Raw genomic sequence first — 22,323 nt, 5'->3', positions numbered from 1 at the left:
AGGTTTCTTGATAAAACATGAGGAGATCCTAAATTTCATAAACTTTTAGTAAGACTTAGGCTTTTCAGTGTCTGTTTTTAGAAGTAAGATTGATTCCTGAAAAATAATGTAATTGTTTTCCTCTATATTAGCACTGTAAGTGCTTTGACAATCAGATTTAAGACCTTATTCTGCAGAGGCTTAATATTCTGCACAGAGGAAATTATCTGCAGCTGTTAAATGAAGTTTCTTTAATCAGCAAAAATTCTGAAATAATGCCTACTTTTGATTATATGTTAATGCCTTGAGGCAAATCTAATTGAATTCTCTCTTACATCGTATAAGCAGAAAGGATCTAGATGAGACGTGTTTGATAGAGCTGTAGTGATTGAAAACTCTACATCATTGAACTTCATGCACCTATTGCTTTTCCTAATGAAGTGTTTTCGTACCTGAATGACATTAAGACACTACAAACTGGATGAGTTTGCTTATATGTAGTTGAAAACTTGTGTAAGGTGTTATGTGTAATTTATATTTTTTATTTGCTCCTTACTAATGAAAGTTGCATTCATTGCTGTTGTAGTCTTAAAAAGTACCGTATTTCTTCCTGAAATAGTTGATCTGATTCTTCTGAAAAATCTGTTTCAGCTGATACTGTAATGACAAAACTAAGAAATTTCATGAAATCTTAAAATGCTTACGCAGTCTCTAGCGACCCTTCTTAGTGTTGATGAATGCCTGGCTGCTAATCTGGATGAAACTGTTGGAGTGTTTGTAGAAAATGTGTACCTTTCTTAGCTAGTAAAACTTCAGCTGACTGTACCAGCTACGACAGTGCTTTCAGGTCCCAAGAAAGCTGTTGACTTGACCTTGGCACCCTCCTCCTTTTTTGAGTTGGCACTTGGGATCGTGTGGCTGCTGTAGACAGAGGTGAGGAACAAATGCCTTTGCTCATGGTCACAGCACTTGACAGAATCTCAAGATAAAAAATTTTCCCAATTCTGTTCATGTTAACATTCATAACCTGGGAAGCAAATAATTCCCTAAGGATGTCTTTTTTTTTTTCTTCAGAAGTTATACATGTTCTATGTTTGATTGTGGAAAGAAAACAAAAGATGTGTTATATGTTAATGCACTTTATTAATGACGTATTTAATTGGGTTCATTGCCTTAGGATGATTTATGAAGAATCTGGCTATGTTCCAAAACCTTATAAGATACCTAGCAATACCAAGGAATTTTTTGACTTTCAGTTTTGCAGCAGAGGGCTTGCTCTTCATGCATAAGGGATGTGCTTCAACTCTCTACTCCTTTCTGCAAGTTCTGTGTGCTTGTTCAATCTGCATTTATGAAATTCTCTCGAAATATATTCCCCAAGGGTTTTGCTTGTCCTCATTCCAGAGCTGCTTCCAAAGGCCCTGCCTAAACTACAAGACAAAGGAAAACAATTGTGTAGAGACAGATACAGGCGTAACAAGCAGCAGTGGCCTCTAATGATCAGCATGGAAATCCGTGAATTTGACGTATCGGACATCTAGAAATGGCTGTGTTTTCTTTCTGTTGTGCCTAGAAAACTACATTTAATGAATTACAGTTTTTGCAGAAGAAAAAATACAGAAAGGCGATGTAAGGATGCAAGTAGTTAAGTGGATTGTCTTCCTATCAGAATTGCTGGATGAACAGAACAAGATCAAGCTCTGAGGGCTTCTAACTGTATCGGTTAAGAAAGAGTGCATTTAAAATACATGGAAACTAAGCAGAAGAATTTAGGTGTAGTCAAGTTCTAGGAAATGGGAAGAATGCTCAGACACTGGCAATCTGGGCAACGGAGAAGTTTCCACTGCTGAACAGATGTGGGGGGAAGATTAAAGGTTAAGTTACAGTTCACTTGGCTTGAAGGTGGCACCCAGCTACCTACAAAGAAATGTCGGAGACTGAGGTTTTGGCTTAGATAAGAGAGCAGATCTGGAACAGGGGCTGTGAGCTTCCATCATAGAGAGAAGAGTTTTTGAGAGCAGTGATGAAGGTGGCTGAAGGCCCGGATTCTTGGTCTAAGAGTTGGCTGTAAAAGAGAGCAATTAGGGATATCATTTATTGCACAGAAGTGGAAGGAAGTTTTGTTTGGAGGAGGTCTACATGGAATTTAAGAGGGCATATTTAGAATTAAAGGGGAGTGCCTGCGTCAGTGAGTTAATTCTCTCCTCTCCCTAGCATGGTCCAAAGAAGTTGCGTGATGAAAGCGAGGAGGACTGGTGCTCAGAGTGTTGGCCATGCCTTTGTAGAAGACCAAGGAAGCAAGCTAGCAGAGCCTAAGTTGGTACAAATAAGAGTAGAGGAAGGCAGGAAATAGGAACATGAAAAAGGTCAGGGGGAATTGTGATGGCAAGAGGAAAAACTTCTGAAACTGGGTGGAGAGGGATAAGAGGACTCGAATAAGGACTGTCTCATGTTCCTTGTGTTTGAGGAGCAGTGCTCATGTCATATGCAAATCTAACCACTTGTTAGAAATAAATTCTACTGTCACCTTTGTCTAAAAGAAACCACTCAAGGAATCTGCCATTTGGGTTAATTTTCTGGGCAATGAGGGGCAGTATATATATATCTCCAGTGTCCTTGTGTGTCATGAATGTATATTCTCCATACGCTAGGAGAACGTGATGGGCTTGTAATATGTATGGATGTTATAAAATTGTGTATGATGCGAGATTGGAGGGAACAGCAACTTCTGTAGTTAACCTGTGAAATGTTTTTTAGGCACTAACTCAAAAATTTTTATTTTTTTTTTAAATTAGTGCCTATCTTTCTGTTTAACTGTGTCTCTGAAAGTAGCTTCTGGTTGAAGATCAACCTTGACAAAAGGGTAAAAGTTCAGAATTTCCACAGAGGGTTTTATTTCTGGATGATAGACTTATACAAATACTTATGTGCTTTAACAGTTCTTGTCTATCCATCTGCTGAAAATCCAAATAATAATAAACTGGTTGTCCTTTTGCTGTAGTGACCCAGCGCTTTGCTTTTTAGTGTGAGAGAACAGTTGCTGATGTCCAGTTTCCGTTGCTTGACTCCACTTTAATTTCCTTTTTTGATCTTGGCTCTTAGGAAGACGTTTGAAAGCGTGTTTGGTTTGGGGTTTTTTTTGCAGTTCAGTTTCCAAAGAGCCCATTGTGTCACAGCAGATAGGAGAGACTTTTAACATAAGTCATTGTCTTGGCAAGTGCAGCTTTAGTAGCTGCTAAGTTCAGAAGGCTCGCTACTGCGTGCGTTATTAAAGCACGTTAAGCTTCGATTAGTGATTCGGTTATCAAGGGTTATAATTCTTTTATAAGTCTTTTCTGAATGATATTTAGACAGCTCGTGGCTGCTTTGAGAGTGTACAGTGTTCCTGAATAACAGCTGCAATTGCTAATGACAGTGATTGTTTAAAAATCTTGCACCTGTTTCTGGTTTCAAATTCTAATTATTAGGTCTATTTATGGTTCTTGCTGGCAAAAATAGTCTAATCACAGATTCTTTTAATAATACTCCTCATCTTAAATTAGCTACTGTTGTAGTTCCATGGTCCTTGAACCTCTGTCTTGAGACTTTAGAATAAGCTGTTGGCGTGACTAGGGTGACTAGAAGGGGTGACTAGAAGGAAGCAGCAGCTTTCTGTTAGGTAAGGTTTTTGAAGATTTACTCAAAATACTCTGTATTTTAGGAGTTTGCTTATGTTGCCTAGAAGTGGGGTGGGTAGTTGAATAGGGAAACTGTTTGACACATTTTGATGTATATGTTTATGCTGGGATTCTTTCCAATCATGCATTTTTAGATTGATCATTTCTGAGGTCTCTTTTCTTTAATTTTCAGTATTTTAATGTAGTGCTCTCTACATGCATTAAACTATTGCTGACTCTTACGCTGGATGGGGAGCTGCTTGGTGTTTGGGTATGACTTGAGGGGGGTGTCAGCTGCTCACACACTTCCAATCTTCTCATTCTCTTAACTTTATTCTGTATTTTCACTTAGCTCTTGTTGCTTATGAACTCAGAAGAAACGTGGTATTGGTATTTAGGGGTGTGGGTTTTTTATTTTTTTTTCTCTTCCATTAGGGTCATACACTTGAAAATACTTGGTAAAATATGTCTTCAGCTGGAACGTAGAATATGACATTTCTTGTAGCTCATGCTGTCCGTTATTGGTAATTGCATAGAGAATATCTGTCTGCAGAAGAAGCTCTTGTACTGTCTCTTGTAAACTCCCTCAAATACCTGCTGACCTTTCCCTTCATCTTACTATTTTCTTATGTTTGTCTCAAAATGTCACTTCCTGGAAGACTTGGAGCTGATCATACAGTTAGCGCTGGAATTTTCATCTCTATTGAGTCTCTGTGTATTTTCTTCAAACGCTTAGGTATTCTGCTGAGTGGCTGAAGGAAAGTAGGCTGTCATTCAAACCTCCTTAATGACTCTAATTGGATTATAGTGCTGTAGAAATCAACAGCTTTTGTCTGTTTGTATAGTGGTTCCTGCAGCGTAAACAGATGTGAGTTCAAAACTTGTTTTCCAATTTATGGCAGTTTCACGCAGTTTGCATCTAGAAATAGATGAAGTTGGTAGTGATGGAGGTTTTATTATTGCTGTTGTATGCAGCACCCCGGACGGAGAATGGAAAGGAAAGGTGAAGGCAGAATCTTCATGGCACTTGATGGTGCACAAAGCATATCGCCAGTGACTCATTTTAGTGAGTCAGACTCACTGTAGCTCCTCAAACATTGTTAATCTTTTTCGTGCAGGGGGATTGTATTTTGGGGACGTGCATGTTAACCGTGGGTTTTACCAAAAACATTTCTATTTATGGATAAAGCACGCTCATTGTAAAGCATCCCTTGCAAATTAGGTTAATGTGGATATACCTTGAACATCTTTTTTTTAAGGTCTGAGACAATTGTTGCCCTGTTTGTCTAAAAAATCAGGTTTTTCAGTGATGGTTGATCCTTTGCAAGAAGAATTTCAGTATCTATTAAGAAAATGTTAGTAGACCTACTCAGAAGGTAAAGGCTGTTGCTTGCCTCCAGAAACTGAGGTTTTGAAGATGAGAAATGTACCTCCAGAATACATTATCCCCACACTGAAGTATTTTGATTCTTAAATGTTCAGTTAACACTCCCTATTTCTCGGTCTCTGTAAGCCGTCTCTCTGGCTCCTGTACAGCGGGCTGTCTGCTGGCGAGAACCTGACTGTGGGGAATGACGTCTCGTTCTGGCCGCCTCCTTCCCACCCTCTCTAGCTGCATCTGCACAGAGCCCTCTGCTAGCTTTAGCAAAGCTTGCCAGACCACAGACCTGTGATTTCAAATCGTTCAGCTGATAGAAATTTTCAGCTGCTTTTGTTACTGAATTGAGCACGTTGCTGCCACAATAGATTGTGAGTTACTTTTATGGGAATACAAAAAAGTTATTTTCCCCGTAAGTGGGTCACAGTAGAAGTAAAAGTTATCCTAAATGGTATTACTTGTATTTTCTCTTTAGACTAGTCTTTTGCCACTTTGAAAGTTGTTTCTTTGCTCTACAATTGAGAGAGAGGAGGACTGTTACTGTTCAACAGTGTTAATGAGCTTGGATTTGGTAGTCAAAGCGAGGAGCTCAGTCCTTCATTTTTTATTTTTTGGGAGAAATACGAATGCGACGTGGGTCACGTTGAGAAAAGCGGCTGAAGAATTTCAGTTTGAAAGCCTTGCAGTCAGTGCATCTGTTAAACGTTGCATTGTATTTCTGGTACTGAAATACCAAAAGGTAATAATGCTATTATAATAGTTTTAAATGCAAACCTCATAGCACTTAGGAAAAATGTAAGGGCCAAGAAAACGCTCTTTGTGTAACAATGCATTTTGCTGAGAGCGTTTATGTTATAGTACCATGGTTTTCCCCCTGCATGCTATGCACGTTGGCCTGTGAACTGGGAAGTTGTTTTCTGGATGACGCCAAGTGATGTCAAACTTTCTCAAATTGAGAATAAACTGTGTGCCTAAAAAAAAGTCTCTGTTTGAGCTTTTGAGCCCAAGCTAAAGGATGGAGCAAAGAGGTGTATAAATTTTAAGTTAAATGTACTGGGTGTTTATGAGATAGCAGTCAGGGCTAGTGCACTGGGGGTTTGAACTGCGAATTTCTGGAACAAAAAGCTTGATTTATTGTACTTTGGCTTAAAAATCAGCTCTCCTTAGGCAGAGGACTGTAACCGTCATAAAATGGACCAGTCTGATGGGACTGCTCTGATACCATTGTATCCTAACTCTATGCAAGTTATTAATTATTAGCTTCATTCTTTGACCCTTTTTTTTGTAAAGGTGAAGCAGTGCTCTATAATAGACATGAAATCATCTTGATCTGTGAGATTAATAAAACCAGTTCTGTTATACTTGCAAAGCTCAGTAAGATCTGTCCGTATCCCCAAATATTCCAACACAGCATTCCAGCGAGTTACCTGGTATTTGCTTGAATCTCTGGAAACGTTGTCAGTCTATCATAGACTTTGTCAAATCTTTTTAATTACCTTTGTAGGAAAAATATCTCAATTTAAATACGTAGTTATATTATTATTTTTGTTGTCAGGTTTTGGTTAACAGTTGTCAATCTTGTGTTTAGTTTTTCTGTAAACATTGGATTGACTTTTAATTGCAGTTGGATTAGATGATCGCTATAGGTCCCTTCCAACTGAACTATTCTAATTCTCACATATCAGATGGTGGTTGCTCCTTTTCGTTGGTACATTTTCAGTATACTAGAAAAAACACGTGATGTGGGTCAAGTGGCTCAGTTCCTCCTAAAAGCAGATAGGGTAAGCTTGGTATTTCTTTCATGGCTTGCTGCTTGCCGTCTTTCCTTTCCGTTATCCACCGCCTTAATCCGTTATCCACTCCTTAATGCTCTTTGTAGAAAAGGTGTTTTTGCCTGGGGGAGGAAACAGGGAAGGAGCGTGGTGGTTTTCTGTAACTAGGCTTGTTTTAAATCCCTACAACTATTTTGGCTTACGTTAGTCATTGAGCAACTCTATATTTTAAAGAAGCTTGAAAAGGTTGTGTTATACTGAGAGCCTGATGCATATCTTTCTGATGCCTTGAGATATTTTAGGACTGGAACAGGCCATTTTTGTCTGTTGTTAGAATAACCTCTTGTTTAACCCAGGCTTTAAAACACTCCTCATTTTCTGTGTGAATCTCAAAGCTTTTACTGATCATTAAAGATCTTGATGGAAGATTGTGCTTAGAACCAGGTTGATGTTGGTTTTGTTGATAGCAAGTTTCAAACCCATGCTTTACTAAAAGCTCTTATGTTCCCAAATGGCTTTATAATGAACTCTGCATTTAACTGGTGAGGTTTATGGACCGTACTGATTGGAACAATGAATTCTGCACTCAAGACAAAACGTGCTGTGGTGGGGTTTGCAGCTCTTCCAGCTCACACCTCATTGTTGATAAAAGGAGTGTCTGCGGATTTTTTTTTTTGTAGTGGTTACTTGAGATCTGGAAAAGTCATGTACGATGTAGTTATTATGCAGAAGGCGAGGAAGAGCCCTTCTGATTATTTTTTTTTCAAACTGAATGATTGCTAGATGTGCCTCTGCACACTTCCTGTAGCTGAAGTGCAGGATGTAGGGCTTTTCTTCTCTAAATTCTTGAGTAGACAAGCAGAGGTGCTGAGATACACTCTAGAAAACCCCTGCAATACGTTTTTCTACAATAGTCTTGCTGATGTGTGCACTGTTCTTTTGGGGTTCATGGCAAACACAGTGTAGGATTGTGCACCAACGTAATTCAATAAACTTGTCTGAATCATTAAAATGACTTAGAGTAAACCAACTTGAGAAGTGGCTTCTCTTTTGAAGCTACAGTTTGTTTATAAGCAATGTGTTTTTAGTAATGAGATGCTGACCAGCATTTGTGTCTCTAGAGAAGAAGAGGAACGTCTGAGAAATAAGATCCGAGCAGATCATGAAAAGGCTCTGGAAGAGGCTAAGGAGAAATTGAAGAAATCGCGTGATGAGATTCAAGCTGAGATTCAGACAGAAAAGAACAAAGTAGTGCAAGAACTGAAAAAGAAAGACAGCAAGCCACTGCCCCCTGTTCCTTTACCAAATCTTATAGGGATAAACAGTGGAGAACCAGCAGACCCGGATATCCGAGAGAAGAGGAACAAAATTAAAGAGGTAAAAATGATGATGATATGGTTCTACCCATTCTTGTATCTGATAGCAGTTATTTATATGGCATTTAGTTACTGTTATGATTTATATTAAAAAGAAAAACACAACTGCAAATCTTTTTAATAAACAGTAAACCAAAAGTGCACGTCAAGTAATAACGAACATCAGCATTATTGCATGTTTTTTCCTGGTGTTGGGGTGTTAATATTTCACTGGATAACAACTTAAAAATTATTTTAAGGATTTCTTCAACTTAGTGGTATGGGTTCAAAGTGAGTTCGTCATTAACACATGGAATGGCAGCAAGCGCAGAGCCTGGTTCCACTCAAAGAATGGGATATGTTAGTGTGTCACAGGATATTTTTAAATATTTATAAAGTGGATTGAAAAGATAGGAAAAAAATTACCTACTGCTAAAATTTGCAAATTACCAAATTATCACATGCTTTTCAAAAGTTTTAAATGGCTCTAAAAAACTAGGAGTTCATTTAAGTAGACTCATTTACCTGTAAAACATTCAAACGAAGGTTTCGGCTTGGGCTTTTGGTTCTGTGGCAGCCTGTGCTATGGGAATTGCTGTTTCTGGTCTTACCCTTCCCACTCCTGGTTGGGGTGTGAGATTCATCGCCCTCTTTTGCCCTGGCAATGCCGATTTCCTATTATTATTGCCAGGCATTTTTCTGAGTCTGTACTTCTAACGAGTATGGCAGAAACATTGTAGGGCCTTATTTTTCTTTTTCTTTTTTCCTCCAATCTGGTTAGTTTTATGCCTAAAAATCAGGTTAGCCAGCAGGAATGGTTCAGGCCAGAGGCAGACAAGCACAGTCTCTGTAATTAAAGAACATGCAGGACCATGGCACTTAGAGAAGATTTAGCCGATGTAACTACTTAAATTGTAATCTGAGTTTAGTTGGCTCATAAAACCAAACCAAACCAAGTCAGTCATATGCCTGTCCTCCTAATAGGGAGGGGTTGCAGCTTGAGTATGTACCATGCTGCGGGTAGGTCACCCAAGCTGGAATTTTACTTCGAATATTAATGATGACTAGCTGAAATCCACTCTTATCAGATAACGGATAACTGCTTACGATACATGAGTGATACAGCATGGAGCTGTACCACTACTTGAATCTGTCGAGTAGCAAATCCTTCCCCGGAAGGCATGCCTGGTCTGTTAGTGACTACTGCAGAAGCACTTCTGACTGAGAAGTTGTGTGTGGAATATTGGACCTCCTTGATCCTGCTTGGTCAGGGCTGTTGCCTAAAGGACAGCACTGAATTGTGGATTTCAAAAGGCGCTACGGCTTTTCGAAACTGTGTCCTCAAACGTTTTCAGTGAGATTATACAGAGAATCTTGCTTTTCAAAATGTCGTCTGTAGGGTGAAGATGAACAGTTAATGGTGTAGTCATGTATTGTCAACTCTTCTTAGTTTTAACTACAGATTACTGTATTTAAATGCTTTTGAGTTTGCCACTGATGGATTTAATGGGTAAATAAAATTGACTTGTCCAAGTGACGTGAAACTGCTGAGAACAGCTAATGATGAAGAACCAGCTGGAAGAAATAATCAACTAAAGTTCCTATAGATCAAGCCTGGAACTGGGGGGAAGGTTGAAAAATGAGTATTTGCATTTCTGAGGTTGTTTTGTCAGGATGTAGACTGAGAGGAGATGAGCGCTATGGGTTAATACAGAATGGCAACTTTCTTGGTGACATGAATAAGCAGTAAAGTTTGGACAATTCTTCCTGATGTAAACCTGAAGGTATAGCAATTTGTGAGTAAGGAATCCGGGGTAGTTTAATATCTCTGGTGATCCTTAGCTGCAGCTGCCACAAATCTCGTGCTGTAGAAGGCTTACTCCTTTTTTTTGGTGATCAGCCTATGTGTGAGTCACACTGACAAACTGTTTTATTATTGCATAACTTGTTGACGGTTCCTATTGTGACTCCTGAAATGTAGCTTTTCACAGCCAGACCGAAGATTTTTATGGGACTGTATTAGGTGGGTAAGTACTTCAGTTAGGATAATCATACCTTAGTATGGAGCAGTCTTCAACAGTGTGACCACTGTGCTTGAACAGTCCAGGATCACACTAGCATGACTGAACTTGCTGTCTTTGCTGTGTGACTTGCCTTCGTTGAGTCAGTCTGGTTAGTACTGTAGCTGTCAGGTGATCTCCAGGATTTCTAAATTCTTACATGCAGGGCAGCAAATCATCACTTCTACAGCTAGATGTGTGAAGGGGTGGAATATAGGAGTGGAGGGTCTGCTAGTGAGAATGGACAAACGATAATGCTGAAGAACCCGTTGTTGGTGCATTGTCACTTCTGTTTGGCCTCTGTCTGCTTCTGGGTTTTGGCATCTGCTACATTGCAATGAATATAACGTGGCTGAGAAAACATTTATTAGCAGTGTCAGATGAATAATATTTTGCCTGAAACCTGTTTTTGACAGCATCGAATGCATCACAGAAGGCTGCAGTGTTTCCAGAGATGCAAGGTGCGTTTTGAAATACGCTGTGATCGTCACTGAGGTCTTCTCTCACTGTTTTTTTGTAACCAGTATAGACAAATACAAATAGTCTTCGTAGATGAGATAGACTTAACAAAAAAAGAACAGGTTCCAGGAGACTCTGTCTCTGACGTAGGTCTACACCTAGCATATGTAGCATTTCTGACATGCAAGACCTCATGGTTGCCTGGATTGAGACCAAAAAAAGAGTGCAGGGAAGCTCCTAGCTCTTTGGGGGCTGCATATCTGGCTTCAAAATTCCAGGTGGTCCTGCGAAGGCATTTGGCTCATGCCGTGGTTTACTTTGAAGTGTCCTGATGCATACTTGAGAAACTTCACTCTCACAGAACAGCTTTAGACTGCTTAAATTCACAAAATGAATGAATTTATACAGCCTATTTAGTCTAGTATCAAATGGTGAAAAACTATGTAGAATTGGGCTGACTGTTGGGGACAACTTGTAGCACGAACACGGCTCTTTACAATTGGGAGAAGGACTGGAGAACTTTCAAATGGGGTTCTGATTTCTATCATTTTTACAGAAAATTTACTACTGCTTCTTCTTTCCAAAGAACAACTTGATGAAGACTTTTTTAACAGATCTTTGTATAAAAAGTGTTTTTGCAGTACTTCAAACTACGTATTTTTGAAAATTTTTTTAAAAGTGCATATAAAAGTAAAATGAAGTTGTATAATGCTCTTAAGAGAGCTTTGTAAAGCATTTGAAAGCTTTATACAATAGGAATGTTTACTGAGCACAGAGGGGGAGGCTTCTTAAGGTCATGGAATAAACCAGGAGCAGAATCTGCATCTTTTGGTTTTGTGTGGCTTTAGTTCTGATATTTATATTTAGTGTTACATTGTATTTTCAACTGTAACTAATTCACATAAGTGAATTAGTCTATAATTTGTCTATATTGTTCTAACAAGCTATTAATTCAGTTATTTCGATAAGGACCATTTATGACTTGGCTGATTATTTTAGATGCACGGTAACAACTTTGACAAGTAAAGGTTTTCCACCTGCTTACCGTACATGTGTTGTAGCACTTCTCTAGTATATTAGCTTGCTGCCTGGCTTTTAAAAAATGCTATGGTTTTTAATTAACTACTATTTTAAGAATAAACAATCTGAAAATTATTCTTGCTGCTACACTTTAGCTTTGTATTAATATTTTAGTGATTTTTTTCATACTAAGTAAAAGATGAGAAAATGGTTTTATAAGAGGGTAGATGTAACTTGTGTAATTTTCCAAAAAGATTTTAAGATGTGTCTTTTTTATTGTGGTTAGTGCAAAGAAATTAAGAACAAAACTCATCTTTTGGAAGACATTGGCTTCCTTTCCAAGCTAAATTAGATGTAAATTGCATGAGCGCTAGGAATTTTCAGCACTTAATTTCCATTATTATGTCCTTTAAATGGTGTTCAGAATATTAATTTTTTCTGCAGTTTAAGTGTAATCTTTACAGGTAGTGCTCTTTTTTAAATGGGTTTTGTTTTCCTTGAGGAGTTAATTTTTACCCAGTCAAATAAGGACAATTTTGTTACTCTTTTCACCCTACTCAGTGTTCAGGTTTTCTTTCGTTTAAGCCTAAGATTTCACAGTATTGCCTTACCGCCAGCATTCATTTTGGATACTCATTAAAGTAGGGTATTTCACCCAATAATGGTACTAATCCCATGCAGGATATTCTATATATATATAGATATATACACCTTGTTCTAAACATTTAAATGTTTATTTTGAGGTCTTGGGTTGTTCAGGTCCAGAGGTCTTGGGTGGTTCAAGTCCAGAGGTCTGAGAAGTGTTGAAATTATGGATGTGTAAGTTTGACATACAAGTTGGTATGTATTGTATTACATACAGTATTGGTTTTGCATTCGTGCTGACCATAGAGCTCTGGGGGTGATTGTCATGGACGCGGGGGCCTGGGTAGTGGTCTCCTTGATCCTGCCAGCAAGGGGAAAGGGTGCGAGGAGAAGGGCACTGGTAGTGCACATCAGTTGGTTGTGGAACTTGTGTTGGCAACAGGGTTTTGGGTTCTACAACCATGGGACCCTGTTTGCAGGGTCTGCCTGGGAGAGATGGGATCCGCCTCGCTACGGCAGGACAAAGGCACCTTTGCCAGCAGGATGGCTGACCTCGTAAGGAGGGCTTTAAATTAGGAATTCAATGGGGGAGGGAGAGAGTAACCAGCAGCCCTGCGAGGGAGTGACTGACAGGGTGGACGAGCAGAGGGCCTGCGGTGATGCGATGGAAGGGGATCACAAAATCATCAAAACGGGGCTTAAGCAGGGTCACCTCTAGCATTTGCATATAAGCAAGGAAGCGCCTACAAGGCACCGTTCTGGAGAAATCCCTAAAACCCTTTCTGGGAAGTCAGCAAGCCCCAGGGTACCTCTCTGAAGTGCATGTACAGTAATGCGTGCGGCATGGGGGATAAACACGGTGAGTCAGATCTGTGTGCAGTTGCAGGACTGTGATGTTGTATGGAGATGTGGAGATGGATGGAGATGTGGTGGGATGACTTGCATGACTGGAGTGTTGCAGCGGAGGGATACAGGCCAGGAAAATGAGGGGGTGAAGTTCTCTTTTATGTGAGAGAGCAGCTGGAGTACCTGGATCTCAGCCTGGGCATGGATGATGAACCAGCCGAGAGCTTATGGGTAAGGATTAAAGAGCAGACTGGTATGGGTAATGTTGTAGCGTGTGTGTCTGCTATAAACCACCTGACCAGGAATAACAAGTGGATGAGGCACTCTACAGACAGATTGGAGCAGCTTCATGTTTGCAGGCCCTGGTCTCCATGGGGGGCTTCAACCAATTCAGTATCTGCTGGAGGCACAACACAGCAGGGTGTAAACGATTCAAGAGTTCTCTGGAGTGCGTTGATGACAACTTACTCCTCCAAACTATAGTGCAGCCAACGAGGGGAGGTGCTCTGCTAAACCTCATACTCACAAAGAAGGAGGGGTTTGTTGGGGATGTGAAGTTCAACGGCAGCCTTGGATGTAGGGGCCATGAGATAGTGGCATTTAGGATCCTGAAAGGAGGGAGAGGCCAGTAACTAGCGGTGTACCCCAGGGGTCAATACTGGGTCTGATCCTGTTCGACATCGTCATTAATGATCTAGACGATGAGCCAGAGTGCACCCTCAGCAAGTTTGATGATGACACAAAAGTGGGAGGAGTGGTTGATATGCCAGAGCATCGTGCTGCCACCCAGGGGGACCTCAGCAGGCTGGAGAAATGGGCTGACAGGAACCTCACGCAGTTCAGTGAGGGCAAGTGCAAAGTCCTGCACCTGGGGAGGAGCAACCCCATGCACCAGTGTGTGCTGGAGGTCAACCATCTGGCAAGCAGCTTTGCAGAGGAGGACTTGGGAGTCTTGGTGGTCACCAAGCTGAACGTGAGCCAGCAGTGTGCACTTGCAGCAAAGAAGGTGAATGGTGTCTTGGGCTCCATTAGACAAAGTATTGCCATCAGGTCGAGGGAGGTGATCCTTCTACTGCCCTCAGCTCTGGTGAGGCCACATCTGGAGTCCTGTGTCCAGTTCTGGGCTCCCCAGTACAAGAGATATGGACATGCTGTAGACAGTCCAGCGAAGCACCATGAAGATGGTTCAGGGACTGGAGCATCTCTTATCTGAGGAAAGGCTGAAAGAGCTGGAACTGTTTGTCCTGGTTAAGAGAAGCTTCAGCGGGATCTCATCAATGGATATAAACACCTGAAGGGAGGGTGCAAAGAGGATGGAGCCAGGCTCTTCTCAGTGGTGCCCAGTGACAGGACAAGAGACAATGGGCACAAACTGAAACACAGGAGGCTCCATCTGAACATCGGAAACCCTTGTTTGCTGTGAGGGTGACCAAGCACTGGAGCTGGTTGCCCAGATAGGTTGTGGAGTTCCCCTCCTTGGAGGTATTCATAAGATGACTGGACAGGGACCTGGGCAGGCTGCTCCAGATTACCCTGCCTGAGCAGGGAGGTTGGGCCAGATGACTCTTCCAACCTCAACCATTCTGTGATAGGATGGTGTTTGCTGGCTAAGCCCATCAGCTGGAAGAAGGTTTCACCAGAATCTTACACAAGTGCAATTCAGTAAGGGTGTTCAAGGAACGTGTGGATGAGGCATTGTGGGACATGGTTTAGTGGGCATGGTGGTGTTTGGTTGATGGTTGGACTTGATCTTACAGGTCTTTTCCAACCTTAGTGATTCTGTGAACTTAAGAGTGAAGCACTTCTTATGTTGTAGGTTTCAAAGATAGACTGGAAAACCCCAGTTCTCTGGAGCTTTTGTTCTACCACTTGTTCTGTATTTGTTGTGATACGCAGTCATGTAATTAGGCAGTGCTAATTGCGCGTAGACTTTTTAATTCAACTCAAAGGAGGTGTGGTGTTCACACAAATAAGCTGGGTTGTGAAGTGACTCAAGCTGTTGGCTGTAGCACGCTTGCTTCTTGTGCAGCTTAAAAGGTGTTACGTTTAATGAGACAGGATAGCAAGGAGGTACCTTATTACTTTCTGTTAAGCTATTTTCAACACAGCAAGATTTTGGTTCTGTTCCTTCTTGTCATGGCTTTCCGGTAAAAAGAAAAAGCGGAGAAAGACACTTAAGGAAAAGCTGTTGTGAAATGGCTATCCAGGGAGCATCGGGGCCACGGTTAAAATATCACTTGCTGCATCTGACACCTGCAGAAGGAGTCGCTGTTAAGTTTGGATGCTTTGCACAAGTGAGGAACGAGGTCCAGGCTGGGAAGCTGTGGACCTTCTGGCTTGAGTTCTTTGGCCAGCGAACTTACTGTGGCCTTCAGCAAAATTTTCAGTGTGTCCTCTTAAAATGTGACTTGTAAAACATTGCCTCTTAGAAGGGGAGGTAGGAAGATAATTTATTTAATATTAGTGGAGGCAATTTTGGAAATACTTTTAGAAATGTGTCAAAAAGAGTAGTGATTAAAATGTATTTTCATTGTGGTTTCTGGGTGATGCTCAGGAGGCTGCTAATAACGTTGAGAAGTAACAGGCTGTTTTATAAGCAGCAAAATGAATGGTTTCCTATGGATTTTTGACCTACATACCCTTATACCACCCTCTGCTCCTCATGCACAGGTTGTTGTGAACGCCCTCTTACCTTCCTATTTGACTGTGCGAGTGGCAATGTGTTCTGTGCCTGCTGTAGAGCTCCCTGCGTGCTAAATACTGCCCCTCTGAATGGCTAAAGGGTTGGATTATAACTGCCTTCCTCTCAGTTGGAGTACTAATTTGTGTCTGTCTACCTTATCTAGCCACAGATATTTTTTCTTTTTTCTTCTCCGCCCCCCCCCCCCCCCCAAAAAAAAAAAAAGAAAAGTAGAGGTCTCGAGTATCTGGCTCCTCCAACTCTGTAAAATGAGGTTTGGAATGAGAGAATGGATTCAAAGGCTACTGCAAATGTATGTGGCAAATGACAGATGTACAGACAGCAAGACTGCATAAGCTTTATTCTCTTAAAAAATCAGATTAAAAATAGTAAGTGTCCTTTTACCTAGTTCTATTTTGTGTGCTTATTGAGAAGAGAGCTGTGCAGAAGAAAGAAGTACTTAATCACGTAGAGGTCTTTTTGTGCTGCATAACTCCTCTTTTCATAGTTACTATTCATGCAACTTCCACTGCTAATCTCATTTATTTTTTTGTAATTGCAGTGTTTCTGATCTAGCAAATAGGCTGCCTTCTCTGACAAAAGTCCCCCAGTCAGCATCTAAAACCAATTTAGAACAATTTTGTTATTGCTGGCGCTTTACACTCCTTTTGTTGTCTTGGTCAAACTTACTTGGACTTCTGCTTGGTTAGGACCTCAGTTTTTAGTAATACACGTCTGTCGTGTGAAGTGTTTTGCACTGTATCTTGTAGCTCACTGCTCCTGGCTTTGATCCCAATAAAAACGAAGCACAATTAAGTATTATGACCTATCTTTTTCAGTATTGAAGATAACACTCCCTGCAGCGTGTGTGTGTATAAAATACATATTTACACACATTTTATATATAAGTGGGTATATATAAAAATGTGTTTGTATCTATATATGTATACGCACACATTGTTTATGAAGCGGTTTTGTTTGTGCACCATTTGGATTCTCTGTGTTCTGGATTCTCAAATGTAATTCAGCATGTTGAGAACAGCTAAGTTGGCTTTAAATTAGTTTCACTGCACTTGTTTAATGCTTGTCTCATTTTTACTGAATGAGTGAAATCTGTGTAAAGTAAGGATGCACTCTCTTTCGTTAAGCCCGTCGGTAAAACAAGTTTCTATGGATATATTAGGACAAAAATTGTGCAGTTAACACTTCGACCAGTACAGGCAAGTTGGGAACGGCCCTGCACAAAGTTGTGCCGCAGCACATTGGGATGATTGTATAAAAAACTGATTTTACACTTGTAAATCTTTAATTTATGCCTGTGAGAAGCTCTGTAGCTTGGTGTACTTACTTTTGCTCAGACAGAAGGATGAGAATAAAGCTCCTAGGGTGGATGGTGCAGTATTTCAGCTGCATGTCCTGGATAGGTTGCTTGGGTTGCTAACTTAAAATGTGCTGCAAATGAGGAATGCACGTTTGTGTGTTTGAGGATATTTAAAAAACGAATCAACTTGTTCAAGTTGTAGCAATTAGAGAATTCTCCAGCACTCGTCCATTATTGGAAGCATGTTAAAAATTCAAGGTCTTTGTTAAAGATAGCTCTTTTCCAGACCGTTGTGAGAAGAACCTGTCTTTCAACAATAAACAAACATGCTTGCAGTATTTAAAATTCATAAATGCAAAATCAAATGAAGAAAATAAGGCAATATTTCACTTCCCTGATATAATCAGCCAAACAAAAATGAGCAAACCCCCAGGTAAATTACTTATCTTCAGAACTGGGTAAATCAAAAGGCTCCATGATATCTGATTGACCTTGCTGCTATTTTTTTCAATTTTGTATTTGATGTGCCGTTTATTCCCGTACTACGGAAATTTTGGTAGCAAAAATCATGAATTACGGGGGTAGATGGACGAGAGCTCTATATTAAATTATATAAGATGTGTTATACAAGTGATAAAGTGTATTTTGCAGCTATGGAGACTTTGTAAAGCAAGAGCATACTCTTAAATACAGTAAAAATTCTACTCCTTGTTAGTCATCTCGGTGTGATTTCTGCTGTAGTCACTTATGTGTTTCTCAGAGCAGCTCTGTAGAAGATATGCCAGTGTGTTTTTTAACGTGGAGTTTTCTTGATGTTAATGCTGATGATGTTACATTTCAGAGTTATTGGTATTAATTATGTCATTGATACACAATGTGAGCTACTTGTAATTCATGAGTAACCTCTTATGGTGTGTTCCATTAATAGGGCCTATGAGGCCATCTGCATACAGTACTGTAATACCTGAAACTTGCAACAGTTAACTCCAACTTAATTTGCTCTGAGATTTGGCTTGCTGGCATCCATTCTTATTTCCTGCTTTGTTACCAGAGGACTAGAAGGTGGGGAACAAGACATCAATTTTTGAAAGGAATTCAAGGGGAGATCAAAGAAGGGCAGACCCCTATGCCTGAGCTGTGCAGGTTAACAGAAACTAGAACAGGGAATAGAATTGTTGAGCACACAGATACCTAAGATTTCCCAGTGTATTTTCAACGATGTCATGATGCACAAAGCTATGGAAGATCCCTGAAAGAGTCAACAAGCATGTGAACGAGGGAGATATGACGGTTATATACACAGTTTTTCAAAAAATGGTTGGCAAGGTTCATCACTAACAGCTGTTGAACTAAGCAGCCATGGAATGGAGGATTCTGTCTCTGTTTGCCTGGAGAAGTTGGTTGGAAGGCCGGAAATGGCGACTACAAATAAACGGTGCTGGAGGCCATAGAGGAGGTGTGCCAGGGATCCATGTTCTAAATTATGCAAATAAATGATTTAGAATTGGAAAATGAATGAATAGTGGTATGATCAACTTTGCTGCCAACATGGAGATTTGGAGTAGAAAACTGAGGTCAGACTGAAGAATCGCAGAAAAATCTTCTGGGACTGAATGATTATCTCCCCCTTTATTTCTCAGCTAAATGTAAGATGATGCACATTGGGGCTGGAGGGGGAGGAATTCCAACTTCACCTTTAATATGAAAAGGTGTGAGGTGACTTATTACCGCATGAGAATGAGAGCTTGTGTTTATAATAGTTCCTTGGAAATGTTACTGTAGTGGTCAATGACAGACAAAAAAGCAAATACTCTGTATTATTAGGAAAAGAGACCAAAACAAGCAAGGTTCTTATGGTAGTGCGTGGAGCTAAGGTGCCTCCTGCATCTTGCACACTTCATGCAGTTCTAGTCTCTCAGCATCAAAAAGGATACAGTAAAACTGGCAGAGGTGCAGGGATAAGCTGATGAAGGTGATTCGATTGATGCCTGAAGAGGCAAGACGGAAGAAGGCAAAACGGGAAGAAAGGAGCTGCTTTCTGCTGGCTGATGTGCGGTTCTGGCTGTTGACAGAGATGATCTGGGAGGTTCTAGTTTTCTGAACACCACAGGACCAGTCAAACCCATGACATGAGGACTCACAAGGTCAAAAATACTGATTCGTCATCTTGGAAAAAAAGCATTGGGCTTTCTTGTACAAATTTGAGCAGTCGGTTCACTGCTGTAAGCTCTCCGAGTTTAGGCCCTTTACATCTACTGTTCCAGTTTTCACCAGTCTGAAGTATTTTCCCCTTAGTTCCATGGGGCATCTTAGACTTCAAGTATTTCGTGCCAACAAAAGAGGACAAGCTTCCCATTTTGCATACACTTGATAAACGTTTTAGTTTTGTTTTAGTAATGTATTTGTTACTAGATTCATCAGTAAAAGAACAAACCCCAGCTTTCTGTGTGTGTTAGGAGCAGGTTCCAAACAGCCTTTTTCAGTGGCAGTGTTCAGAAATGCATGACAGAGGCATCGACCGGTGCCTGAAATAATTTCTCTTTAGGTAGAGATTTATAGCTCCCAGAAGAATAAAATAATCTGTATGAGTTTTCTAAGTTTCTTCAAAAATCTGAGTATCTATACAAGGAAAAGATCATCCTTTAACCTCCAAAAAGTATTCTCTGCAGACAGTAGGAAAGTGGTTATTAATTTTTAATCTGCCAGTTGAGCAGTAATTTTGTCTAGCAAGTCCTTGGTTAATTTTAAAACAGAATTTGAAGGTGGCTTATATAAATCTCTTGAAATCGTACCCTTAACCAGAATAGGTTCCTTTGAAAGCCAGCCCTAGTTGCTGTCTCCGTCATGCATATTCCTACTGAATGGCAAGAAGAGGACATTTCTACGCACAACCAGTAAATACTTCAATTTGCCAGTAAATCTTTTCTTTCGCATATTTCTCAGGACTTATTTTCTGTTTGCTAGGTGTTTACCCTTTTACCACTCTGTCTTTATAAAAACATGATTTTCCAGTGACTGTAGAGGATCAGGTCCCATGTGTTCCTAATTCAGTGAAAGCATCTAGATAACGGTGTACCTACAAAAGCAGTTTCATTTGAGACATGCCCTGCTTCTTGGTATGCTGGCTCTCTTGCAGCAGAGTCCAAATTCATCTCTTTGTAGAATTACCAGGCTCTACGTGCAACAGCATCTTGCTGTCTGTCATATATGGTGCGTCCTGTAATAAACATTTTTGAGACTGGTATTCAATGGACCTATCCCCTGTGAATGACTTTGCCTTCAGAAGCAAAATCTGGCATAAATAACGTCAGTAAAAAGTCCATCCCTAAACCCATTTGTTCTGTGGACAGATTACAAGAGCTTTCTATGATACGCCGTCAAGCTCCAAGTGCTCGCTTTGGCAGGCTGCTGTCGGGTATGGAAATTTCAGCTATGGAAACCTCCTCCTTGCTCTTTTCACGATTATTGATCCATGCTTGGACCAGCTTCTTATTTTCACTCTACTGAGCTCAAGATGCCTCTGTCATGGCTTCTTTAAGGGTTGTTTTGGGTGTGTTTGCAGGTGTGTTTACCTTCTTTCTCTTACCGCTGGTGCTGATGTCCCAGTGAGTGTCTGAGACTTCCCTCTCCTCTTAGAGACAAGGTTTTTTTAAAGAAAAGCCTATCTGTACCTGCAGCTATACTTCAGCATTTCCAGCTTCCCCTATGCAAATGCTGTCTGGCATCACTGTAGAAATAATCTTGTTTTTCAGATCAGGAGTTCACATTGCTTATACTTCCTGAGCTGAAGTGACATCCTGTGTTAAATTTTTAGCTGGCAGAGGGGTCTATCTTCTCCTGTCTCTCCAAAAGCTTCTGTGTGCATAACCACTCCCAATAGCGTGATGCTATATCCGTAGCCTATCGTGCTACCGGTTCTGGCAGTAACAGAAATCTCCATCTTGTTATAAGATTTCTTGGCATATTCTCCTTACAAAACTTAATATTGTATACAAGAGCTGTGGGGTTTCTCGCTTGCCTGTAACGTGCGGTTACCTGCTAACGTGATAGCGTGAAGTCTGCTCGCTTTGTGGTGGAGGAATGAGCCATGTGCCAGAGTAATGCTTAGTGTTCATCCGGAAAAAAATCAGTTGACTAATTAGTGTAAGAAAGTCCGGAGATGCTCAGGGAGCTCTAACGCCATGTTCTCCGTACACTGTTTGGGGGCGGCAGAGGGGCCAGGCCAGACACACGTTCATGTTTATCGAAGGAGCTTAGTCTCCTCAAAATACATTTTCCCATCTCAGACCCTTAGATGATGCAGTTGACTGTGTCTTGTAGTCTCTTGTGTTTGACAGGGTTGCTGGTCTCAGTAGTGTTTTCTTCAGTGACTTCTGCATTAATTCGTGAATCTGGTGGAAGTGACTCCTTTACAGCTTCCATCTTAGTGGAATTTTATCTTAGGATAAATTGTATCTGATGATCTTATGGATATAGGAACATCTTACGTTGTGACGTATTCTGCTTTAACCCTTTGTAAGTTCCATCATTTTCTTGGGTTTCCTTAGAAGTAAATAATCTGTAAGAAAATCTGTGCCTTCCCCCCAGAAGCATAGCAAAGTGGGACACTGAAATATCCCACAACTAACATTCTGCTGTGAGGAAAGAAGTTGCTCTTCTTTTGGGCTTCACTAGTTTTGAGCTATACTGGTGTTTGTCTACACTTTGAGATCTTTACAAAGCTAAAATGTCGGTGGTCATTCGATTCTCCTTTATGAAATTCAGAGTTGATGCATCCAAAGGCCTCGGAAGCCCAGTTCCCCGTGTCGAAGCGGGTTGGTTAGATCTACCATGTCGTGGTCACCTTGTTGTTTAGACATCCACCAGTTACCAAACGCGCATTGAGCTCGCTGTCAGTAATCCTCCAGGTTCATCCCCTAGTGCCTTCTACAGCTATAGGTCTGTGTTTTCTTGGGTAGAGCTTTCAGGACTTAAAAGTGGACTGGCAAGCCATGAGTTAGAGCGGGACACTTCACGGAGGCCTCAACTGTCCCAGCCTGACTGGAGAAAGCCGAAAGTAGCCCTGCCTGATCCCATCACTCATCCTACTTTGAGCAGGAGGTTGAACTAGAGACATCCTGAGGTCCCTTCCCGCCTGAATGATGCTGTGATTCTGTGATCTTAAGTTAATGAGCAATTTTATATAGAAATTTGTAGGTTGATTCTGGATAAC

General features: G+C 40.7%; 1 protein-coding gene across 1 annotated transcript in view; it reads left to right on the top strand.

The window, feature by feature from the left end:
• The window catches only part of MAN1A2 (mannosidase alpha class 1A member 2), a 144,930-nt gene that overhangs the window by 21,433 nt on the left and 101,174 nt on the right, over positions 1–22,323 (top strand). Inside the window, exon 2 of the mRNA XM_059836282.1 lies at positions 7,907–8,162. Within this exon, the coding sequence (XP_059692265.1) occupies positions 7,907–8,162 (256 nt within the window). The remainder of the gene's footprint in view (positions 1–7,906; positions 8,163–22,323) is intronic.

The sequence above is a fragment of the Gavia stellata genome, chromosome 1 (assembly GCF_030936135.1).
Source record: "Gavia stellata isolate bGavSte3 chromosome 1, bGavSte3.hap2, whole genome shotgun sequence".
In the NCBI taxonomy this organism is placed as follows: Eukaryota; Metazoa; Chordata; class Aves; order Gaviiformes; family Gaviidae; genus Gavia; species Gavia stellata.
The sequence above is the reverse complement of the archived record's forward strand: the minus strand, read 5'-3'. Positions and strand labels throughout refer to the sequence as shown.